Consider the following 18,332-nt stretch of genomic DNA (forward strand, 5'->3'; position numbering starts at 1 on the left):
TTATCAACTACGTTCACGTAATAGCATTCTAAATCCTTTCAACAATCTTCACAGCATCCTTCTGTTCCAAGAAACCACTTTCTTTGCTTGTCCATAAGAAGTAATTCCTTGTTCGTTAAAAGTTTTGACATGAGATTGCAGCAATTCAGTTATGTGTTCAGGCTCTACTTCTAGGGCTTCTGTGGTTTCCACATCTGCAATGACTTCCTCCAGTGGAATCCTGAACCACTCAAAGTCATCCATGAGAGTTGGAATCAAATTCTTCCAAACTCCTGTTAATGTTGATGTTCTGACTTCTTCCCATGGATCACATGGCATCTAGAATGGTAAATCTTTTCCAGCAGGTTTTCAATTTTCAGATCCATCAGAGGAATCACTATCTGTGGCAGCTATAGCCTTTATGAAAGGTATTTCTTTTTCCCTTTTAAATTTTATTTTGGTTGTGCTGGGTCCTTGTTGCTTGGCTGCAGTGCGCAGGGGCTGCTCCTTAACTGAGGTGCACAGGCTTCCCACTGCAGTCACTTCTCTTGTTGTGGAGCACCGGCTCCAGGTACACGGGCTTCAGTAGTCGGAGCACACGGACTCAGTAATCGTGGCACATGGGCTTAGTTGCCCCATGGCTTATGGAATCTTCCTGGACTAGGGATTGAACCTGTGTCCCCTGAATTGGCAGGTGGATTCTTATCCTCTGTACCACCAGAGAAGTCCCTGAAAGGTAATTTTTAATAAGATAAGACTTGAAAGTCAAAATTACTCTTTGGTTCATAGGTGGGATGTTGTTTCAGTGGGAACGAAAACAACATCAATCTCATACACATCTATCAAAAGTCTTGAGTGACTAGGTACATTGTCAATAAGCAGTAATATTTTGAAAGCAATCTTTTTTTCTGAGCAGTAGGTTTCAACAATATGCTTAAAGTGTTCAGTAAACCATGTTGTAAACAGATGTGCTATCATCCAAGCTTTATTGTTCCATTTACAAAGCACAGGCAGAGTAGATTCAGCATCATTCTTAAGGGCCCTAGGATTTTTGTAAATGTAAATGAGCACTGGCTTTGGCTTAAGCTCACCAGCTGCAATAGCCCCTAACAAGAGTCAGCTTGTCCTTTGAAGCTTTGAGGCCAGGCAATGACTTTTCTCTAGCTATGAATGTTCTAGATGGCATTTTCTTCCAAGATAAGGCTGTTTTATCTACAATGAAAATCAGTTGTTTAATCACTTTCAGTAATTATCTTGGTTAGCTCTTCTGGATAACTTGCTGCAGCTTCTACAGCAGCACTTGCTATTTCTTGCACTTCTTTGGAGAAAGGTCTTTTCTGAAACCTCGTAAACCATCCTCCGCTAGTTTCAAACTTTTCTTCTGCAGCTCGCTCACCTCTTTCAGCCTTCAGAGATCTGAAGAGAGGACCTTACTCTGGGTTTCCCTGGCGGCTCAGACGGTAAAGAATCTGCCTGCAATGCAGGAGACCCAAGAATTCCATGGGTAGAGGAGCCAGGCAGGCTACAGTCTATGGAGTCCCAAAGAATCGGATGTGAGTGAGCTACCGACTGTGAAAGTCACTGTCATGTCCGACTCTTTGCGACCCCATGGACCATACAATCCATGGCATTCTCCAGGCCAGAATACTGGAGTGGGTAGCCTTTCCCTTCTCCAGGGGATCTTCCCAACCCAGGGATCAAACCCAGGTCTCCCACATTGCAAGAGGATTCTTTACCAGCTGAGCCACAAGAGAAGCAACTAACACTTCCACTTTTTTTCAGGGCCTTTCTCTAGATTAGGCTTTGGCGTAAAGGAATGCTATGGCTAGTTTGATGTTCTTTCCAAACCACTAACACTTTCTCCACATCAGCAGTAAGGCTGTTTCACTTTATCATTCATACAGTCATGGGATTAACACTTTTAATTTCCTTCAAGAACTCCTTTACATTCCCAACTTGGCTAACTGGCCAAAAAGGCCTAACTTTCAGCCTGTCTCAGCTTTCCACACGCCTTCCTCACTGAGCTTAATCACTTCTAGCTTTGGATTTAAAGGAATGTGCGACTCTTTCCTTTCACTTGAACATTTAGAAGCCACTGAAGGGTTGTTAATCGGACTAACTTCAAAACTGTTGTGTCTTGGGACTTTCCTGGTGGTCCAGTAGTTAAGAATCTGCCTTCCGATGCAGAGGACGTGGGTTTGATCCCTGGTCACAGAACTAAGATCCCACGTGCCTTGGAGCAACTAAGCCTGCACGCTACAGCTACTGAGCCCGTGCAATGCAAAAAACTATCCTGAGTGTTGCAACTAAGACCCAACGCAGCCAAAAATAAATAATACATATTTTTTAAAAGAACACATATTTAAAAAAAAAAAAACAAAAAAACACAATACTGTTGTGTCTCAGAGAATAGGGAGGCCAAGGAAAGGAAGAGAGATGGGGGAACAGCCAGTCAGTGAAGCAGTCAGAACACACGTAGCATTTATGGGTTAAGTTCTTATATGGGTGCAGTCTGTGGTACTGCAAAGCACTTACGATAGTAACACCAGAGATCACTGATCACCATGACAGATATAATAATTATCTAAAAATGTGAAACATCCAGAAAATCACCAAAATGTGACACAGAAACACAAAGTGAGCAACTGCCATTGGAGAAACAGCACTGATCAACTTGCTCCATGCACGGTTGCCACAGGCCTTACATTTGTAAAGAGCATGCTGTCTGCAGAGCGCACGAAAGTGAAGTGCAACAGAACACGGTCTGCCTTTATCCCGTTTACAACAAAGGAAACTGGAGCTCCAGGAGGCTGTCACATACTGAGGTCACACAACTAACAACTAGGGACGTGCAGGGTTTGAAACCAGGGGCATGTGACAGCAGAGCCCTGCTCCTGCCCCTGCCCCCAGGACTCCCGCATCTGTGTTAGTCCGCTTGGCAGGAGGGTGAGGCCTGCTACACATTTGAGGTGGGACCGGGGCTTGCTGCTCTGCCGGCAAAACTACTTGGCAAGTGGAGGGCTGTCTGCCTGTTCCCAGACCCCCGATCCCAGTGAAAGTGTGACTCTGGGCCCAGCCACTACAGGCACTTTCTGGGCCACCAGGCAGGCCTACCTAACTCCGGGATCAGGTCTGGAGCTGCACGGCTTTCCAGGCAGTTTTTTAGCATCTCTGGTAGCTTGTTCTTCTGTCTCTTAGGCTTTACCCAGCACCACCGGGTACTTGGCATCAGTCTCCAAGGGGTCCCTCAGAGCCAGGAGCTCCACGAGGCAGCAGAGAGTAATGGTGCCATTTTACAGATGAGGAACTGAGGCCCACCGAAGAAACTCATGGCAGTTACAGTTTGTGGGTGGCGGACTAAACACACACTCCCATTCTTCCTGCCACCCTCCACTGCCTCTGGCTAAAAACTACTTATTCACCCAGCCCACGCTGGAGGAAATGAGGTCTGGGTGCACGGCCCCACCTTGGAGCTGCAGAAAGATGGCAAGAGGCTCTGAATTCACACACCAACTGTATTTCTGTTCTAAACCCACTCTGGACCAACCCAAGGCTTTCTGGGGCCTGGGCAGCAGAGGTGGGGAACAGGGGTCCCCAGGCTCCTTCTCTGGGCTCTCATGGCCCCAGCGTGCCCCAGCACAGCCCATGTCACCCGGTGTCTCCCCGACCTGACTGTGAGCCCAAGGGGACAAAGCCCCACTTCTGGACGCAGAGCAGGGATTCAAGTGTTTCCTGAGAAGATGGCAGGAGAGAGCGGAGAGGGGAAGAGGACACTTGGTCTCTCCAGGGAAGGTTCGACACCCTCCAGCCCCCTCCCCTGGCCAGCACCAGCCCCCCTCCACATCCGACTCCTCTCCAGCTGTGGAAACTTGCACCTCAGCTCAGAAAAATGAACTTGCTGGAAGCCACCTGCTTGGCTGCCAGGGCCAGCCAATCAGGCTCTGGGGGCACCTCACCTACCATCAGGGACGAGGGCTGGGGGGACTGGATCTGAAGGGCTGGAGGGTGGACCTTCCCCAGGGCCTGTGCCCCAAGAGAGACAGACAGGAAGAAACAGGAAGCCGAGAGCAGACCACTGAGGTGGTGGGGACAGAGACCTGCAGGCTCGGGGGGCAGTGGCCACCCCCAGTTTCCTGGCTGCACCAGGGCACACTGGGGCAAGGCTTCGACCCCGACCCAGCCACTCAGCATTTTCTCCCTTTTTCCTCCTACCTTGCTCCCCTCCCTGTCCCCAGGGCTCCTGGGGAATAGATTCTAGAACTCAGACATAGACTCCTCTGTGGCAAGGGCAGGGACAAACTTGAGGAGTTACACTGAATGACTCAGGCCCATTGTACAGATGAGGAAACAGAGATTTCGGATGATTGACATCTGAAAAGCCACATCTTTTGGCTCCTCTGCGATTTGAATCCACATCTGCCTGAAGTCTGAGCTGTATTTCCTTCCTCTCCCCTCCTCTCCTCCCCGGTCCAGGCTGGCCTCACCGCCTTTGCTCACATCTTCTGGCCAGGCCTTGCATTGTCATGCTCTGCCACGCTCACCCCTCATTCTTCTGAGATGGACTTTCTGCAGCTGTCCCATTACCCCAAAGAGACAACTGTGGCTCCCTCAGCCACCCAGAAAAGTTTTCTGCTTTTGGCCCCCAGCTCTGGAGTCAGAGGAAACCCATAAATACAAACACATTTGCATGAAAGCCCAGGGGTTCTGCATCTGCAGCTAACAGCTAGGTTTAGCATCCAAGACAGCTGCCGGAAGCGGGAGCAGCAGCCACCAGCTTCCTGGGACAAATGTGTCCCAACAGCCAGGTCGGTACCACTTGGTGTTTATTTAGACAGACAAATCAAAGCACCTGGTGGTTCAAACAGCTTGTGCTCCTTTTTCTTTTGGAGGCGGGGTAAGAGGTTAGAAGGGTGTGTGCCATATATATATAATATATATATTTTAAAAGATCAACATATCACCAGTCCCCACATTTTTTCTCTACTGAGCAATATATACAGCCTATATATATATATATGTATGTGCATATATATATATAATATATATAATATATATATATTTCAATAGATAACTACATTCAAGTCATGAAACACAGGATTTACAATTTCCCTCTGAGGGAAGAGGAAAAGCAAATTCACACACAATTCACAGAGGAAGTACCATGAAAGCCCAGCTGGACAGGAACTGAGGCCCCTCTGGGGGACATGGGGGGCAGGCAGCAGCAGCAATCACGACAACTGCACGGTTGCTTATCGTGGGGGGCAGGCAGGTGCCGATGAGGTGTGGGCCCCACCTGCGCTGCCGGGTCAGCCGGCGGTGCTGGCTGACCCAGGGTCCCAGGCTGGGATGGGCTTTTGGGGCACACGTTTGGGAACCTCAGTTTTCCAGGAGCCTCTCAAATTTGGGGTTCACGAAGGAGAAGCCAGCAAATGCTGTTTGGTCCATGGACTCGATGAGGTTCTTGTCGCTGTAGGAGAGGCGCGGCTTCTCATTCAGGAACTCCTGGTCGAAGTTGCTGAAGTCTCCGGGCGACTTCTGCAAGCAGAGGGTAGGGGTGTGGAAGCATGACTCAGAGGGAGAAGGTTCCTGAGGTTCCAGGGACCCACCCCTGGGGCCAGAATCCCTTCTGCGGTGGGCCAAGCAGAGCCATCCTTATTGAGAATAGAAAAGGGGGCCTCTCTGCTGGAAGGGGGATGCTGTTACCCAAGGGGCTGAGGGAAACCAGCAGGGGGCCTGGAGGAGGAAAGGTGGGCATTTGCCCAAGCAGGCAATACAGCCCTGGGTCAAACCCCTCCCACTACCTGTTTCTGTAGGTCCCACAAGCTCAGATTGGATTTTGCATTTTTAAATGTTTAGGGAAAAAAAACAAAAGGAGAATAAAATTTCATGACGTGAAAATTAAATGAAATTCAATGGTTCAGCATTCATAAATAAAGTTTTATGAGTACACAACCATGCCTACTAACTGACATGCTGCTATGTCTATGGCTACAGCTATGGCCACTTTGAGACTATCTGGCCTGCAAAGCCTACAATATTTCCTATCAGGCTGTTCACAGGAAGTCTGCCAACTCTGCCTCTCAGGGTCCAGTGAAAGTGTGATAGAAAGAGGTCTCAAGCTGGTGGCCCTCAGGCCAAACTGAACTGCAGGTACAACCATTTTGACTAGCCATGAGTTTTAATGGCATTTGAGCCAATTTTTTTTTGGCCTCACCACGTGGCTTGTGGGATCTTAGCTTCCTAGCCAGGGATTGAACCTGGCCCCTAGGCAGTGAAAGCTCAGAGTCCTAACCATTGGACTGCCAGGAAATTCCTGAGCCAATATTTTTAAATTAGGCAATATGACATCAAAATCAAGTTTTTGGGACTTCCTAAAACCATGGGTTCAATCTCTGGTTGGGGAAGTAAGATCCCATGAGCTGTGCGGTGCAGCCAAAAAATTTTTTTTAAATCCAGGTTCCTGGCTTCTTTGAAAAACTGACAGAGCAGAGCAGTTTGGGCCAGATTCCTGGCAGGTCTGTTAACTCTTGGTGCTGAAACCCCTTGGGGCCAGCTCATCACAGGCCCCTACCTCTTCCTTCCAAGAGGGATTGCTGCTGATTAGCACACATGCCTGGTATTGTTTAAAATCAGTCCATCCCTCTTTCTATCAAAAACATGACTCTAAACACAGGCTGTGGGATATTCCTACAGCCTGCCTTGCCTGGTAGTAATGTGCCCAGTGCAGGAGGCAGCGAGTTTTAGGTCCCTGGAGTCGGGGGAGTTCCCTGCGGTTTTAAGACACAAACAGGCTGCTAGGTGGTAACAGCGTCCTCAAGGAGTGAGGGGAGGCAAAGGAGAGAAAGAGGAAGAAGAGCTGTGATCAGAGAAAGGCCTTGGTGTCTGACTTCTGAGAAGTCCAGCCTGCCTCTGGTCTCCTGCTTGCTCCTGGCAGCTTCTCTAGATTCTAGGCTGTTGTGTACAGCAACCCTGCTTTCCCTGGAAAGCATCTGGCCTCAGCCTGGCCGAGCCTCCTCAGCCCTGCCCGCATCCCATTTCCTCTCAGACCTACTCCAAACTCTGGATCCTGGCTCCTGCCGACAGACCCTCCTCATGGCAACTGATCGTGTGTGGCCTTGTGACATCTCTTATACTGATGTCTTTTATCATAAATGATCATCGGCATGCAAGTTTCTTATCTCTTTGAGGAGCTGGGGCCCTCCAGTTCTGGGACTGGGCCTCCTACTCTGCTGTGCATGCAGCCCGGCTCAGCGCTCTGCACTCAGAAGGCACTCAGCATTTTCGATATTTATTGCAAAATGGATTGAATGGGTGGATGGATAGATGGAGGGAGGGAGGCTTTAACTCTGATTACCAAAGCATACTCCCCTGCACACAGTGGGTGTTAAAGAATGTATGGTTGGACTTCCCTGGTGGCGCAGTGGATAAAAATCCACCTGCCAAGGCAGGGGACATGGGTTCAATCCCTAGTCTGGGAAGATTCCACAATGCCTCAGAGCAACTAAGCCCGTGCACCACAGCTACGAAGTCTGTGTGCCTGGAGCCTGTGCTTCACAGCGAGAAGCCACCGCTCTGAAAAGCCCATGCACCACAACAAAGAGCAGCCCCCGGCTGCTGCAACTAGAGAAAGCCTGCATGACACGATGAAGACTCAGTGTAACCATAAATAAATAAATCAAAGAGAACGTATGGTGAGGGGTGCTGGATCCACTGTTACCAAATGTTTGTCGAATGACTGAGTGACTGAGGAGAGACCATGAGAACACAAGGGTAGAGACTGTGACTCAGCCTGCCAGAAGGGTTGGGAAAGCTCGTCAGAAGAAGGGAGAGAAGGAGAGCATGTAAATGATGCAGGAGGGAAGAAGGGCAAAGCAGGAGAAGCCCACCCGGGAAGGCAGTAGGGGGCAGTGTGGAGTCGCAGCCCCACCGGAGTCGGATTACACACCACTTTGGGCTTGAAGGGCGGCTCGACTGCACGTTTCTCCAGCAGAACCCAGTTGATGGTCTTGAAGAAGGGGTGGATTTTGATGTTCCCTGTCACTCCCAGCCTCTTGCTTACGTCCCGTTCAAGCAGCTGCAACCCAGCAAAGGAACCTGGTTAGCACCCAAGGGCTGCAGGAAATGGGTTCCTCAGAAAACCCCCAAGCAGGCCCAGGGGTACCCAGGCCAGTCTGGCCCAGCCCAGCATCGCACCCCAGAGCCTCTGGGGTGGAGGAGTCCTCTCTTGTCTCTGCTCCCAAGTCTGCATGGATGGGGGCTGCTGGGACTCTCAGCGGGTGGAATTTGTGAGTAAAAGCAGTGGTCATTTACTGGGTGTTTACCGTCTGCCTGGCACAGGCCTGAGCATACACATTTATGTTTCCCCCCACCCAGAAGTCTGAGAAAGGTTCTCTCCTAGCTTCATTTTGTAGATAAGGAGACAGACTCAGAGTTTAACCTAGGGTCTGTCTGTCTCCTGACCCCAAGCCTGTCACTGCCATGCCAGACTGACTCAGTGCAGGGAACCCAGACAGGAGGTCCTGGGATCACAGCAGAAGGGTGACACCCCCGGGTGGGTGAGAACCAGAGCATCAGCAAGCTTGTCATCCTTGAGACAGGGGGCTTCTGGCACTCCCGAGACCTGGTATCTGCCAGCCCTCACCCCGGGCCAGCCCCGCCCAGGGCCTCCCACCTTCTCCAGGATGTCTTTGGACTCCTTGGTGATCCAGCGAGGATAGTACGGTGAGTCTAAACGGATGGACTCGAAGAGTTCGTCCTCATCATCACCATGGAAGGGGGACTGACCAATGAGCATCTCGTAGAGAAGGACTCCGAAGGACCACCAGTCCACGGAGAACGAGTATTTCAGGCCCTGCAGGATCTGGAGCAGACAAAGTGTGGGAGCTGAAGGGGCCCCGGAATACAAGCCCGGCCGGACTTCCTCAGCTTCCCAGTTGCGGCTCAGACATCACAACTCACGCCCGCCCTGTGGAGGCAAGGTGTTGGCCGGGGCCAGGAGGGTGCCGCTCACCTCGGGGGCGATGTAGTCAGGGGTGCCGCAGAAGGTGCTGGCCTGTCTGTCCCCGGACATGTTCTCCTTGCACATGCCAAAGTCGGCAATCTTGATGTGGCCGCTGTGGTCCAGCAACACGTTGTCCAGCTTGAGGTCCCTGCGGGGAAAGGACAAGAGAAGGAGTCATTAGGGCCCACTCCCCTCCTCCAGGCAGCTCCCCCCCGCCATGTCCCCACTGTCAGTCTAGCACTCTCCCACAGGGAGGGGGGAGTGAGGAAGAGGAGGGCAAAGAAGTGCTAAATATATGTGCTTCCTGCAAGCTGGCTACTGCGTGTTCGACACACACCATCCTACTTCCCTAGAGTGAGTCCAGGCATGGACGGCATGTTATAACGTGCATCTCACACCACCTTTTAAAGCCTGGAGCCTAGTACTCAGTACACACTGTCCCATGGATTGGTTTCCCACTTGACAACATCCCCTGGCATCATCCAACAGCACAAAGCCCGGCCTCATCCTTTGGCATGGATACATATTAACGGCAGGATAGGACTGTCATTTGTTGGGTGAGATGAAATCAGTCCCTGTGGGTGGAAGTTCAGAGTGCTCGGATGGGGCTTTAGAGGGAGACATCGTAGGGAGAGAGACACCATACTGGTCAGTGCTGTGCTCCCTGACTGGCATTGAGTATGCTTTGGGAGTTCCCAGTCCCCGGAGCTGTGCTAGCCTCAGCTAAGGGGCCACAAGGAATTCTAGCAATGGAGTAGGTGGTTTAGGCAAATACCCAACTAAAAGACCGACTCCATGCAAAGATGGGGCCACAGCTGGACCGGGCCCCATTCAGAGCACTTCAGAGGATATGATGTGGTTGGGGCCTCCCCTCCTAAACAACACCACCCCATCTCCCGATCCCCGCACCTGTAAATGATCCCTTTCTGGTGCAGAAACTGTAGTCCACAGACTATCTCAGCCGCGTAAAACCTGGATGAGACAACACACACACACACACACATAGTGTCCTGAGATTTCTATGAGCAGACCCTGCTTCTCCCTAGGTCTTCTTCTATTCCCCCAGGGACAGGAAATGCTGTGCATAACTTCACAGACAACCTGGGCCTCATCAAGTACATCTTGTGTCGGGCAAGTAGGGGCTGGTAGCCAAGACAGGAAAGAAAATTAAGAAGGAAAAAGCTCCAAAGGAGACTATTCTCTGTCCTAAGAGTGTATGTGTTTATACAGATATGCCTATATGCACACACACAGTTTAGCGGTGCATGCAGGTTTAAGGGCCACCCACCTGGGTCCTGCATTGAACAAGATCACCCACCTGGCTGAGGCCCAAGGAGGGGACAGGATCTGGCATATGACCAGGCTGGGTTCCCAGCCACAGCTCACCCACCACTCCTGGCTTCCCACACTGGGCGGGGGATGGCCCTGGCCACCCCAAGTCTCTCCAACCCCAGCTCCAGCCCAGGCTAGCTTCTCCAGGGGGCGAGGAGAAGGAATGGAAGGCAGGCGGGCAGAGGGCTCTTCCCCACAAGGGGCCTCGCGTACGTGGCACGGGAGAGCTCGAAGCGGCCTTTGTCCTGGATGTGGTACATCAGGTCGCCCCCATTGAGGAACTCCATCACAAAGAACAGGTGGTCCTGCGGGGGCGGGAGGATGGTGAGCAGAGGGACAGAAAACGAAGGGAGGCACCCTGACAGGATCACCAGGGGCAGGCCCTAACAGGAAGCAGGGAACAACCCTGTCCTGGGGGACCTGCGGGGGGAATAGCCCTGCCCTGAGACATCTGAGGACGGGGGAACTCAGCCCTACCTTCAGGGATCTGAGGAAGAAGAAGGGGCCCTGTTTTGGCAAGTCTCAACGGGAGATACAGCCCTGACCTGAGCAACTGAGGAGGGCAGTGGGCCAGGGGCACTGACAGTGGGTGGGCCAGGCACCTTGGTCTGGAAGGTGCAGAAGAGGTGGGTGAGAAACGGATGATCCCCGGCGAGGGCCAGCACCCGCTTCTCCACCATGGTGCACTCCACGTCGTCATCGATCAAGACCACGTCTTTCTTGAGAGCCTTGATGGCGAAGAATTCCTTTTTGCCCTTCAGCTCTGCGAGCAGCACCTGACGGATGTAACAGGGGTGCTGAGCGGGAGAGGGCCAGAACCAAGCCCAGGGTGCACGGCCCCACCCAACCGGGAAGCAGACAGAGAGGGTGGGAAGCAGGTGTCCCCAGGATTCTGGGCTCAGGTGGCTCAGGCTACCTACCCCAAGGCCATGGGGCCCTCACCTTCCCGAAGCTGCCTTTGCCCAGGACCTTGATGAAGGTGAAGTTGTCAATGTTGCACTTGGTGCTGCTCTCCCAGATCTTGCCGTAGGTCCCAGTTTCTGCCGAGACATAGCTGCTTCCGACTCTGGTCTCTGCCCGGAGGCCCAGAGGGTGGTCCTGCCCTGCTGGATCCCTCCCAGCGGAGGGGCCTCCTCTATAGGTGCGTTCGACTGTGTGGGGAGACAGGGCCCCATGCTGGTGGGGGAGGGGAGGGGCTTTCTTGGAAGGCATGGGCATACCTTTACCTGCGAGATCATCTCCAGAGACTCCTGGCTTCTTCTCAAAATTCTGGTAGATCCCAACAGTGTCTTGGGTCTCTGTTTCCTTCTTTACAGATCTCTGGAGGAGGGGGTGGGGGTGGGGGGGAGCGGCCTAGAGGTCATAGCATGGTCAGAACTCCCAACTCAGAGGGAGGACGCCAGCCATCCATAACTCCACCCTCAATACCAATGGGGGACAGCGAGGGGCAGAGCCCAGGACCCCTAGGTGGTACATGTGCATGTACACATGTGTGACAGAGTACACACAAAGACACACATACACACACTTCTAGCACAGAGATGCCTTGCAGGTCTGAAAGGCACTGGTTACAAACAAAAGTTTTGGAAATTGAATCCTATGCACACAACCACTTAACAGAACCTTGTTTTTGCTGTTGTTGTTGTTTTCCTTCACTTGTGATGGATTCTACAATTTTCAAGTTTTGTGACATCCTTCAAGCTCCACCCACATACCCAAACACACACACACACAAAACACAAACATATAAAGGCTTTAGTTCCAAGAGTTCCAAACTTGCAGTCCTCCAGGTTCACCCTCAGAGCACTGCTTGAATAACTAATATCTTACGAGAACAAGCCCACCACTTTCTAAGGACCAGGCCTTGAAATGGATCTTCCAGAAGTGGGGTCCTAGGTATAAATGCCCCTCACTGCAGTTCATCCCCCAGGAGTGAGCATGAGCCTGGACTGGTCCCCAACCCCAAGACCCGGTCCAGGCTCCCCACAGTGCCTGCCCACCTGGCCAACTTGGTTCAAGGCCTCGGCCAAGAGCTTCTGGTTGATGCCACAGAGGTTGGCCACTTTCATCTGGCACTTGTGATGCACGTTCATGCCACAGTCTGTGGTGGGAAGAGAAGCAGATCATCAGGGCTCTGGCTCAGGCTGGCAGCCAGTAGGGCGGGGAGGGATGGAGGAGAAAGGAGGGCAGGGCTGGGTTTCCTGCCTTTAGAAAAAGATGTGTCTGAAATCATCACCACAAATCTTTTCTTACTTAAAAAATGAAAAACAAATGTCTGGGACAAACTAGAGAAGTCCCTTTTCCTCCAGAGGTCTCTCGCTACAGTGAAGCTGGAGGTGGCGGGGAGGGCCAGTGAGGAGCGTGTTTTAAGCTGCTGAGACAGGCCCCTCCAACTGAGGACCTTCTGCACCATTCTCCTCAGTGACTGGGGCCAACTCGACTCTAAGCCCCGTTTTATAATTGAAGACATGGAGCTTAGAGCGGTGGGGCCACCTTCTGATGGTCTCAGAGCAGTAAAGGGTAGTTGGCTGGGCCAGTGGGGAGGGGCCAGGAGGCCTCACCCACGTGCGATTCCCCAAGTGAGGGAGCAAAGGCAACCTTAGTGGGTCCTGGTTTCCATGGTCTGGGTGAGTTGGGCCCACCCCTCCCACCCCCACCCACCCCTCCTACCCCTGCCCCCACCGGCATGCACCTTCACACTTTAATCCCTGCTTCACCAGCCCCCAGAGCAGGCTGCCACAGTGGTCACAGAAGGTGGGGCTCATGTAGTTATAAACCTTGAACCGGTGCGGCATGTCGATGTTGAAACGTTCTTTCTGGAACTGGGATGCAGGATCACGGGTCAAAGGTCACATGCCAGGTCCAGCCCCTTCCTCACCCCTTAACTTTCCCCAACCCAACCCCACACACGGTAGATTTCCCAAGAGGGCCCCATGGGGAATGGGAAATCCAGGGAATCCCAGGGGTCAACCCAGGAGAAGGAAGGATGAAGGAAAATAGGGAGGAAGGGTGACCCGACAGGGAAGGGGTGGACACAGCCCAGATTCCCCCCCCACCCCCCCACTGCCGCCCTGGGCCCAGCCTCACTATGGTGTCCCGACTGTTGGCCGCAGTGCCTGTACACCGGCCGATGATCTTGTCGATGCATTTCTTGTGGATGGCAGCATTACATTCTTGAGGAGGCACAGGCCCAGGAGGGGGACGAGAAGGCCCAGGAGGGGCAGAGTGTGAGCTGGCGCCCGCCGGCCCAGTCCTGCCCTCTACACAAAGCCAGCGTTCTCCCCGACCACCCACATCCTCACTCCACAGAGGCCTCAGCCCCGGAGCTTGATTTTTCTCTCCTCCCGCCAGTCCCTGTGGGAGGCGCCTGGGAAGGATGGGGCAGGGAGGACAGGCTGATCTGGGGTGGGGAGGCCTCAGAGATTAGGGAAGGCTCAAGGAGTCTCGGTGGGCAGGGGGTGGGGCAGAAGTGAAGGATGGGGTGGGGATGGCACTGAGAGAACTGGAGGCAGAGGGGTCCTTGCTGTGGCCCAGGACAGCATCCAGCTCTGAAGCTCTCTCACCCTCTAACCGCCCCCACACACTGACACACACACACACAGATGCACCCCTACACAGGGACCCTCGGGCACACATACACAGCAGGGTAGTAAGGACAAGACTTACATAGAATGCTTACAGTGCACCACTCACACTTAGAACACAGCTTTACATATTTTACCCCATTTGGTCTTCACCAACACTCTATTATCCCCATTTCACAGATGAGGAAACTGAGACACAGAGAGGTTAAGTAACTGTGCCTAAGGTCTGACAGCAAGGAAGTGGCAGCGCCGGGGTTCAGACCCAGGCAGGCTGGCTCCAGAGCCTCTGCTCACCACCAGTGGCCCACACCACCTTGTGCACGCACCATCATGGTGTGCTGGTTATGTGTGTACCCAGATGCACACAGGTCTAAACAAGAGCACATGTGTAGCCAGGGACGCACTGGCAAAGCTCTGATAGCCTCTGCGGGGAAAGAGCCCTGATGTGCAGTGCTGGCGGGTTCTGTGTGCATACTCCACTGGGACCTTTCAGGCCAGTGTGACATCACTGAACGGGAAACGCTGGGAAGAGACACTCCAGCTCTGGCACTCACTGATGCAGTTATCGTCCACACACGCCCACCCGCCTGGAACACCACACACACAAACACACACACAGGCTTCTTGCAGACACCCCATCCCAACACAGGGACACAGACTTTGCTGTGAATGCACACAGGCACACATGTGCATACACATGCGCATACAGCCCGGGCCGTGGAGACACTTACGCCTGCACTTGTAGCCTTGCTTGTTGAGACCCCTGAAAGGCAAGTGGCCAGCCTGGGTGAGTGTGGGGAAGGCCAGGGATGGCGGCCGTCCTTCCCCGCTGCCCTATCCCGGTGGGCACAACCAGTCTCACCAAACAAACTCTCTGCACACGGAGCAGAATGTGGGCTGCCCAAAGAAGGTGGCGATGAACTCGTGGTGCCTGATGTAGTGAATTTTGGCCTGTTTGATAGCTCCACGGCGGTTCATCGTTGGGAACTTGGCCTCGTCTTCACCCCGCATAGACTGCTTGCAATCTGGGGGCCAGTGAGCAGAGAAGTCAACCCTGGCCCTTGGGTGGGGCCTCACCCTTTCAGTCCCTCCCTGGGCAGTCCCAGCCAGACCGCTGATGGAGGCTGCTTCCCTAAACCTCCATTCTGGCCTCTGAACCTCCACCCCCAGCCCAGGTAGGGAGGGGCTTACCTATGTCTTCCAGGAAATACTGCACTGACATCAGCACCTTGGCCTGGGGTTGCAAGTCCAGCTGCAGGGGTAAGGGTTGGGGGGTCAGTGAGGGCGGGCCTGGGCCAAGCCAGACTCAGAACCCGCCCCCATGGTTGGTCCCTCAAGGCCCAGGGAGTCCTGGCCTCCGGCCGGCCACCTGTCTACCCAGAGTGGGCAGGGCCCCACCCCTGAGCCCCGCCCCCACCCCTCATCCTGGGGTATTATTACATTTGGGGAAGTGAAAGGATCCAGCCCACACCCAGCTTGGCCACATGGCCCTGGGAACAGAGTGGGAAGGGAAACTCCCCACCTCAACCCTGGCCACCCCCTTCACTAGGATCTTAGAATGTAGGTACCTCTCCCTGCCCCCCAGACATACATAGGCACATGCGTACTGAAACGGGGTGCTGGTTCTCTCTCTGTGGCCAGTCTCCTCACACAGACTGGCTGGTCCTCAGGACAGGACCCTCAGCTTCCCCAGACCCGTGGCCTGGAACCCGACTGTGTCCACTGGGGTACTGGACAGACACACGAGCTGTCTCTGCCTGATTACTCAAGACTGCGTGCAGCCCCAGGTCAACCTCGGTCCTGGCCAGTTCCTTCACCCCTCACTGGAGGCTGAGCAGAGTCACAGGGTCTTTCCTGAGGTGGGGGGGGTGTGCATCTTGGTTGCAGGAGCCTGCATGTAACCCCGGGGGGTAGGGATGCTCTGCCAGCATGGGTATCCTGTGGTCACAAGGGACATATGGCCACATGTGGGTGCAAAGTCCAGGTTTGGGCAGGTGAGTAGCGGGCTATGATCCTGCTCCCCACCCCTTTGTTGTGGAAGATCGTAACTGGTATTCCCCAGTGCCTGCCTGGGCCTGGAATATCTGCGAACATTCCAAACAGAACTGGGAACAATGGGGGCCTCTGGGAAGCAGGGCCTGGGGCCTGGTGTTGGGGCCAGGAGCTGCCCTTTTGTATAGCTTGTTAAACTCCGTACATCCTGCCTTTGCAAAATTAAAAGGGAAAAAATCAGCCACTACAATAGGAGGTCTCTCTTGAGAGCTGTCTGAGGGCCAGGTGCTGCAGTAAGCCCTTCACCTTCAGCTTTTCATTCTGTGGAACAATCGACCCCAAGGTAGGTCTCTTTAGCAGCTTCTCCTTTTACAGATTCAGAAATGGACTCAGAGAAGCTAAGGATTTGATGACTCGCAGGACCAGGATTCAAACCCAGGTTGTTGGTGGCCAGAGCCTGGGGTGCCCTTGGCCATCCCCGCTCCCTTTGCCCACCCATGTTGCATGCCCATGGCTGCACCCCTCACCCAGAACTCGGCCTTGCCGTTGTTCTTCTTGCAGCGCTCGGCTAGCACCGACACACCCACCGTCACCTCGGACATTGGCTCTTCGGCGGCTCGCATCAGCACTATCTGGATAACGCGGCCCTCGTAGATGTGAGCATCGAACGTGGACTTCCACTCAGGGTACATGGTGGGCTTCTTCTGCACCAGCGTCTTCCCGCGCTCTGCAATGGGCCAGGCGGGCAAGGTCGGGCTAGGGCCCCTTTGTCCCTCCCTCCCCATGGCCTTCCATCCTGTGGAATCTGCCTGCTCTCTCCCAAGGACCCAGGTCTCCATGCCTCAGCCCTCACGACCGTGCTCTGCACGCCTCCCCATCTCACTCATGATCTGTTCCAGAACACAGAAACACCGGCCGTTCCCTGAGGGCGCCCCCACTAGGTTCCACCCTGAGCCTTTGTTCTTGCTATTTCCTTTTCCTGTGACCCTCTTCCTCCAGCCCCTCTTAGATGTCACATTCCCTTACACATTCACTCAGTGAACACTGCTGCGGGCTCCCACATGCCGGACATGATACTGGAGGCAAAGAACATGGTGCCCGTCCTAGAGCCCCAGTCCTAGGCAGAGACATGAATCAATTCACCCCTCAAGTGAATATTAAATCATAGCTGTGATGAGACTGAAGAGGGCAATATCAGTGGGTCTAGACCTATCCATGGTCAGGTGGCCTGCCCCAGCCTAAAAGTCAGGGAAGGCTTCCTAAAGGAAGGGACAGCTCAGCTGAGACCTAAAGGATGACAAGGGTTCACCAGGCAAGGACAGAAGCAAGCAGGAATGATGTGAGATGTTTGCTTCTTCCAGGAAGCCCTCCCTGACTGCAGCCTGGGATGGTACCTCGTCTGGATTTCCCTATCACAGGATTCACTGTCTGGCTCCCCCACCTGACTGTGAACCCCATGAGGGCAGAGCCTGGTCAGCCTTGGAGCATGGCAGTGTCCTCTGTTCCCAGCACAGGCTGGCACAGATGGACACATGGAGCTCCTGCAAGGAGCCCATTCTTGGGCAAAACAACAAATGGGGAGGAACCAGAAGCCCTGGGCCCCAGGGAAGGTTCCGTATAGCCAGTGCAGGAGGTCCTATAGGCAAGTGGGTAGTCTCTACTGTCCTGCACTGCCAGGTGAGCTAGGCAGGGAGATGAGGACAAGGAAGAGAAGGATCCCTCAAAAGTTCTAGGAGAACAAGACACAGTTCTTTCCACTGCCGTCGCCTCCTGGCTCTGAGTTCCCTGCCCCACTGGCAATTCCCTGTTGCCAGTGGCTGCAGCGTGGGTGGGGTCCAGCCTCCAGCCCTACCTGTGCTGAGAGCCTCCTTCATCTTCACAGCACAGAAGGGCTGGCTTGCCTCATCCGCGGCCTTCAGGGAGCCCAGCTCGTAGGAGTTGAAGGAGATGCGCAGGAACGGTGCCATGTTGGGGCCTGCAGTGGGGCTGCGGAGACAGAAGACCTGAGGCAGGCAGCAGGCACAGCCTGGAGAGGGTGGTCAGGTTCCCACTCCCCTCAGAGCTCACACATGGTGCTTAAAAGGCACTAGTCCTAGTTGCCAACATTAAAATGGAGTTTTACATAAGACGAGATTTGTGACTTCCCGATGAAACTGGAAGGTGTGACATCAGGCCCACTGGGCAATATCTGGGGGCACTGCCCCCTTGGTTGAGCACCCCTGCCAGTTCACTCTAGTTCAAAGCCCTGCTTTCACTTCTCTCCAAATCCTACCTGGGCCCTGGAGACATGTGAGCCTGTGACTTCCATCTCATTTATTTGGAGAGTCAGTCATTCAATGCCTCCTTTAACAGCCAATGGTTGGGCACCTACTATGTGCAGGTACCTAGTATATGCTGGGCTCCAGCACCTCAGTGGCAGCCAAGATGGGAAGGACAATACCCCA

The 18,332-nt window shown here is 53.5% G+C and overlaps 1 protein-coding gene across 4 annotated transcripts in view; it reads right to left on the reverse strand.

Annotated features, from left to right (window-relative positions):
* Positions 1 to 445: 445 nt before the first annotated feature.
* PRKCD (protein kinase C delta) overlaps positions 446 to 18,332 on the reverse strand; it is a 40,571-nt gene continuing 22,684 nt past the window's right edge. For 2 of the 4 annotated variants that reach the window (XM_055557904.1, XM_055557903.1), the window contains exons 3-19: positions 17,741 to 17,874; positions 16,416 to 16,615; positions 15,088 to 15,148; positions 14,759 to 14,921; positions 14,628 to 14,659; positions 13,400 to 13,485; positions 13,005 to 13,134; positions 12,313 to 12,413; positions 11,533 to 11,632; positions 11,255 to 11,352; positions 10,915 to 11,088; positions 10,526 to 10,617; positions 9,890 to 9,952; positions 8,990 to 9,128; positions 8,651 to 8,839; positions 7,925 to 8,053; positions 446 to 5,514 (exon numbers count right to left, since the gene is read on the reverse strand). In XM_055557904.1, coding sequence (XP_055413879.1) covers positions 5,356 to 5,514; positions 7,925 to 8,053; positions 8,651 to 8,839; positions 8,990 to 9,128; positions 9,890 to 9,952; positions 10,526 to 10,617; positions 10,915 to 11,088; positions 11,255 to 11,352; positions 11,533 to 11,632; positions 12,313 to 12,413; positions 13,005 to 13,134; positions 13,400 to 13,485; positions 14,628 to 14,659; positions 14,759 to 14,921; positions 15,088 to 15,148; positions 16,416 to 16,615; positions 17,741 to 17,855 — 2,031 coding nt within the window. In that variant the 5' untranslated portion in view covers positions 17,856 to 17,874 and the 3' untranslated portion in view covers positions 446 to 5,355. The remainder of the gene's footprint in view (positions 5,515 to 7,924; positions 8,054 to 8,650; positions 8,840 to 8,989; positions 9,129 to 9,889; positions 9,953 to 10,525; positions 10,618 to 10,914; positions 11,089 to 11,254; positions 11,353 to 11,532; positions 11,633 to 12,312; positions 12,414 to 13,004; positions 13,135 to 13,399; positions 13,486 to 14,627; positions 14,660 to 14,758; positions 14,922 to 15,087; positions 15,149 to 16,415; positions 16,616 to 17,740; positions 17,875 to 18,332) is intronic. The other 2 variants (XM_055557907.1, XM_055557905.1) reach the window with 1 other exon arrangement.

Source organism: Bubalus kerabau, chromosome 20 (genome assembly GCF_029407905.1).
Source record: "Bubalus kerabau isolate K-KA32 ecotype Philippines breed swamp buffalo chromosome 20, PCC_UOA_SB_1v2, whole genome shotgun sequence".
Lineage (NCBI taxonomy): Eukaryota > Metazoa > Chordata > Mammalia > Artiodactyla > Bovidae > Bubalus > Bubalus kerabau.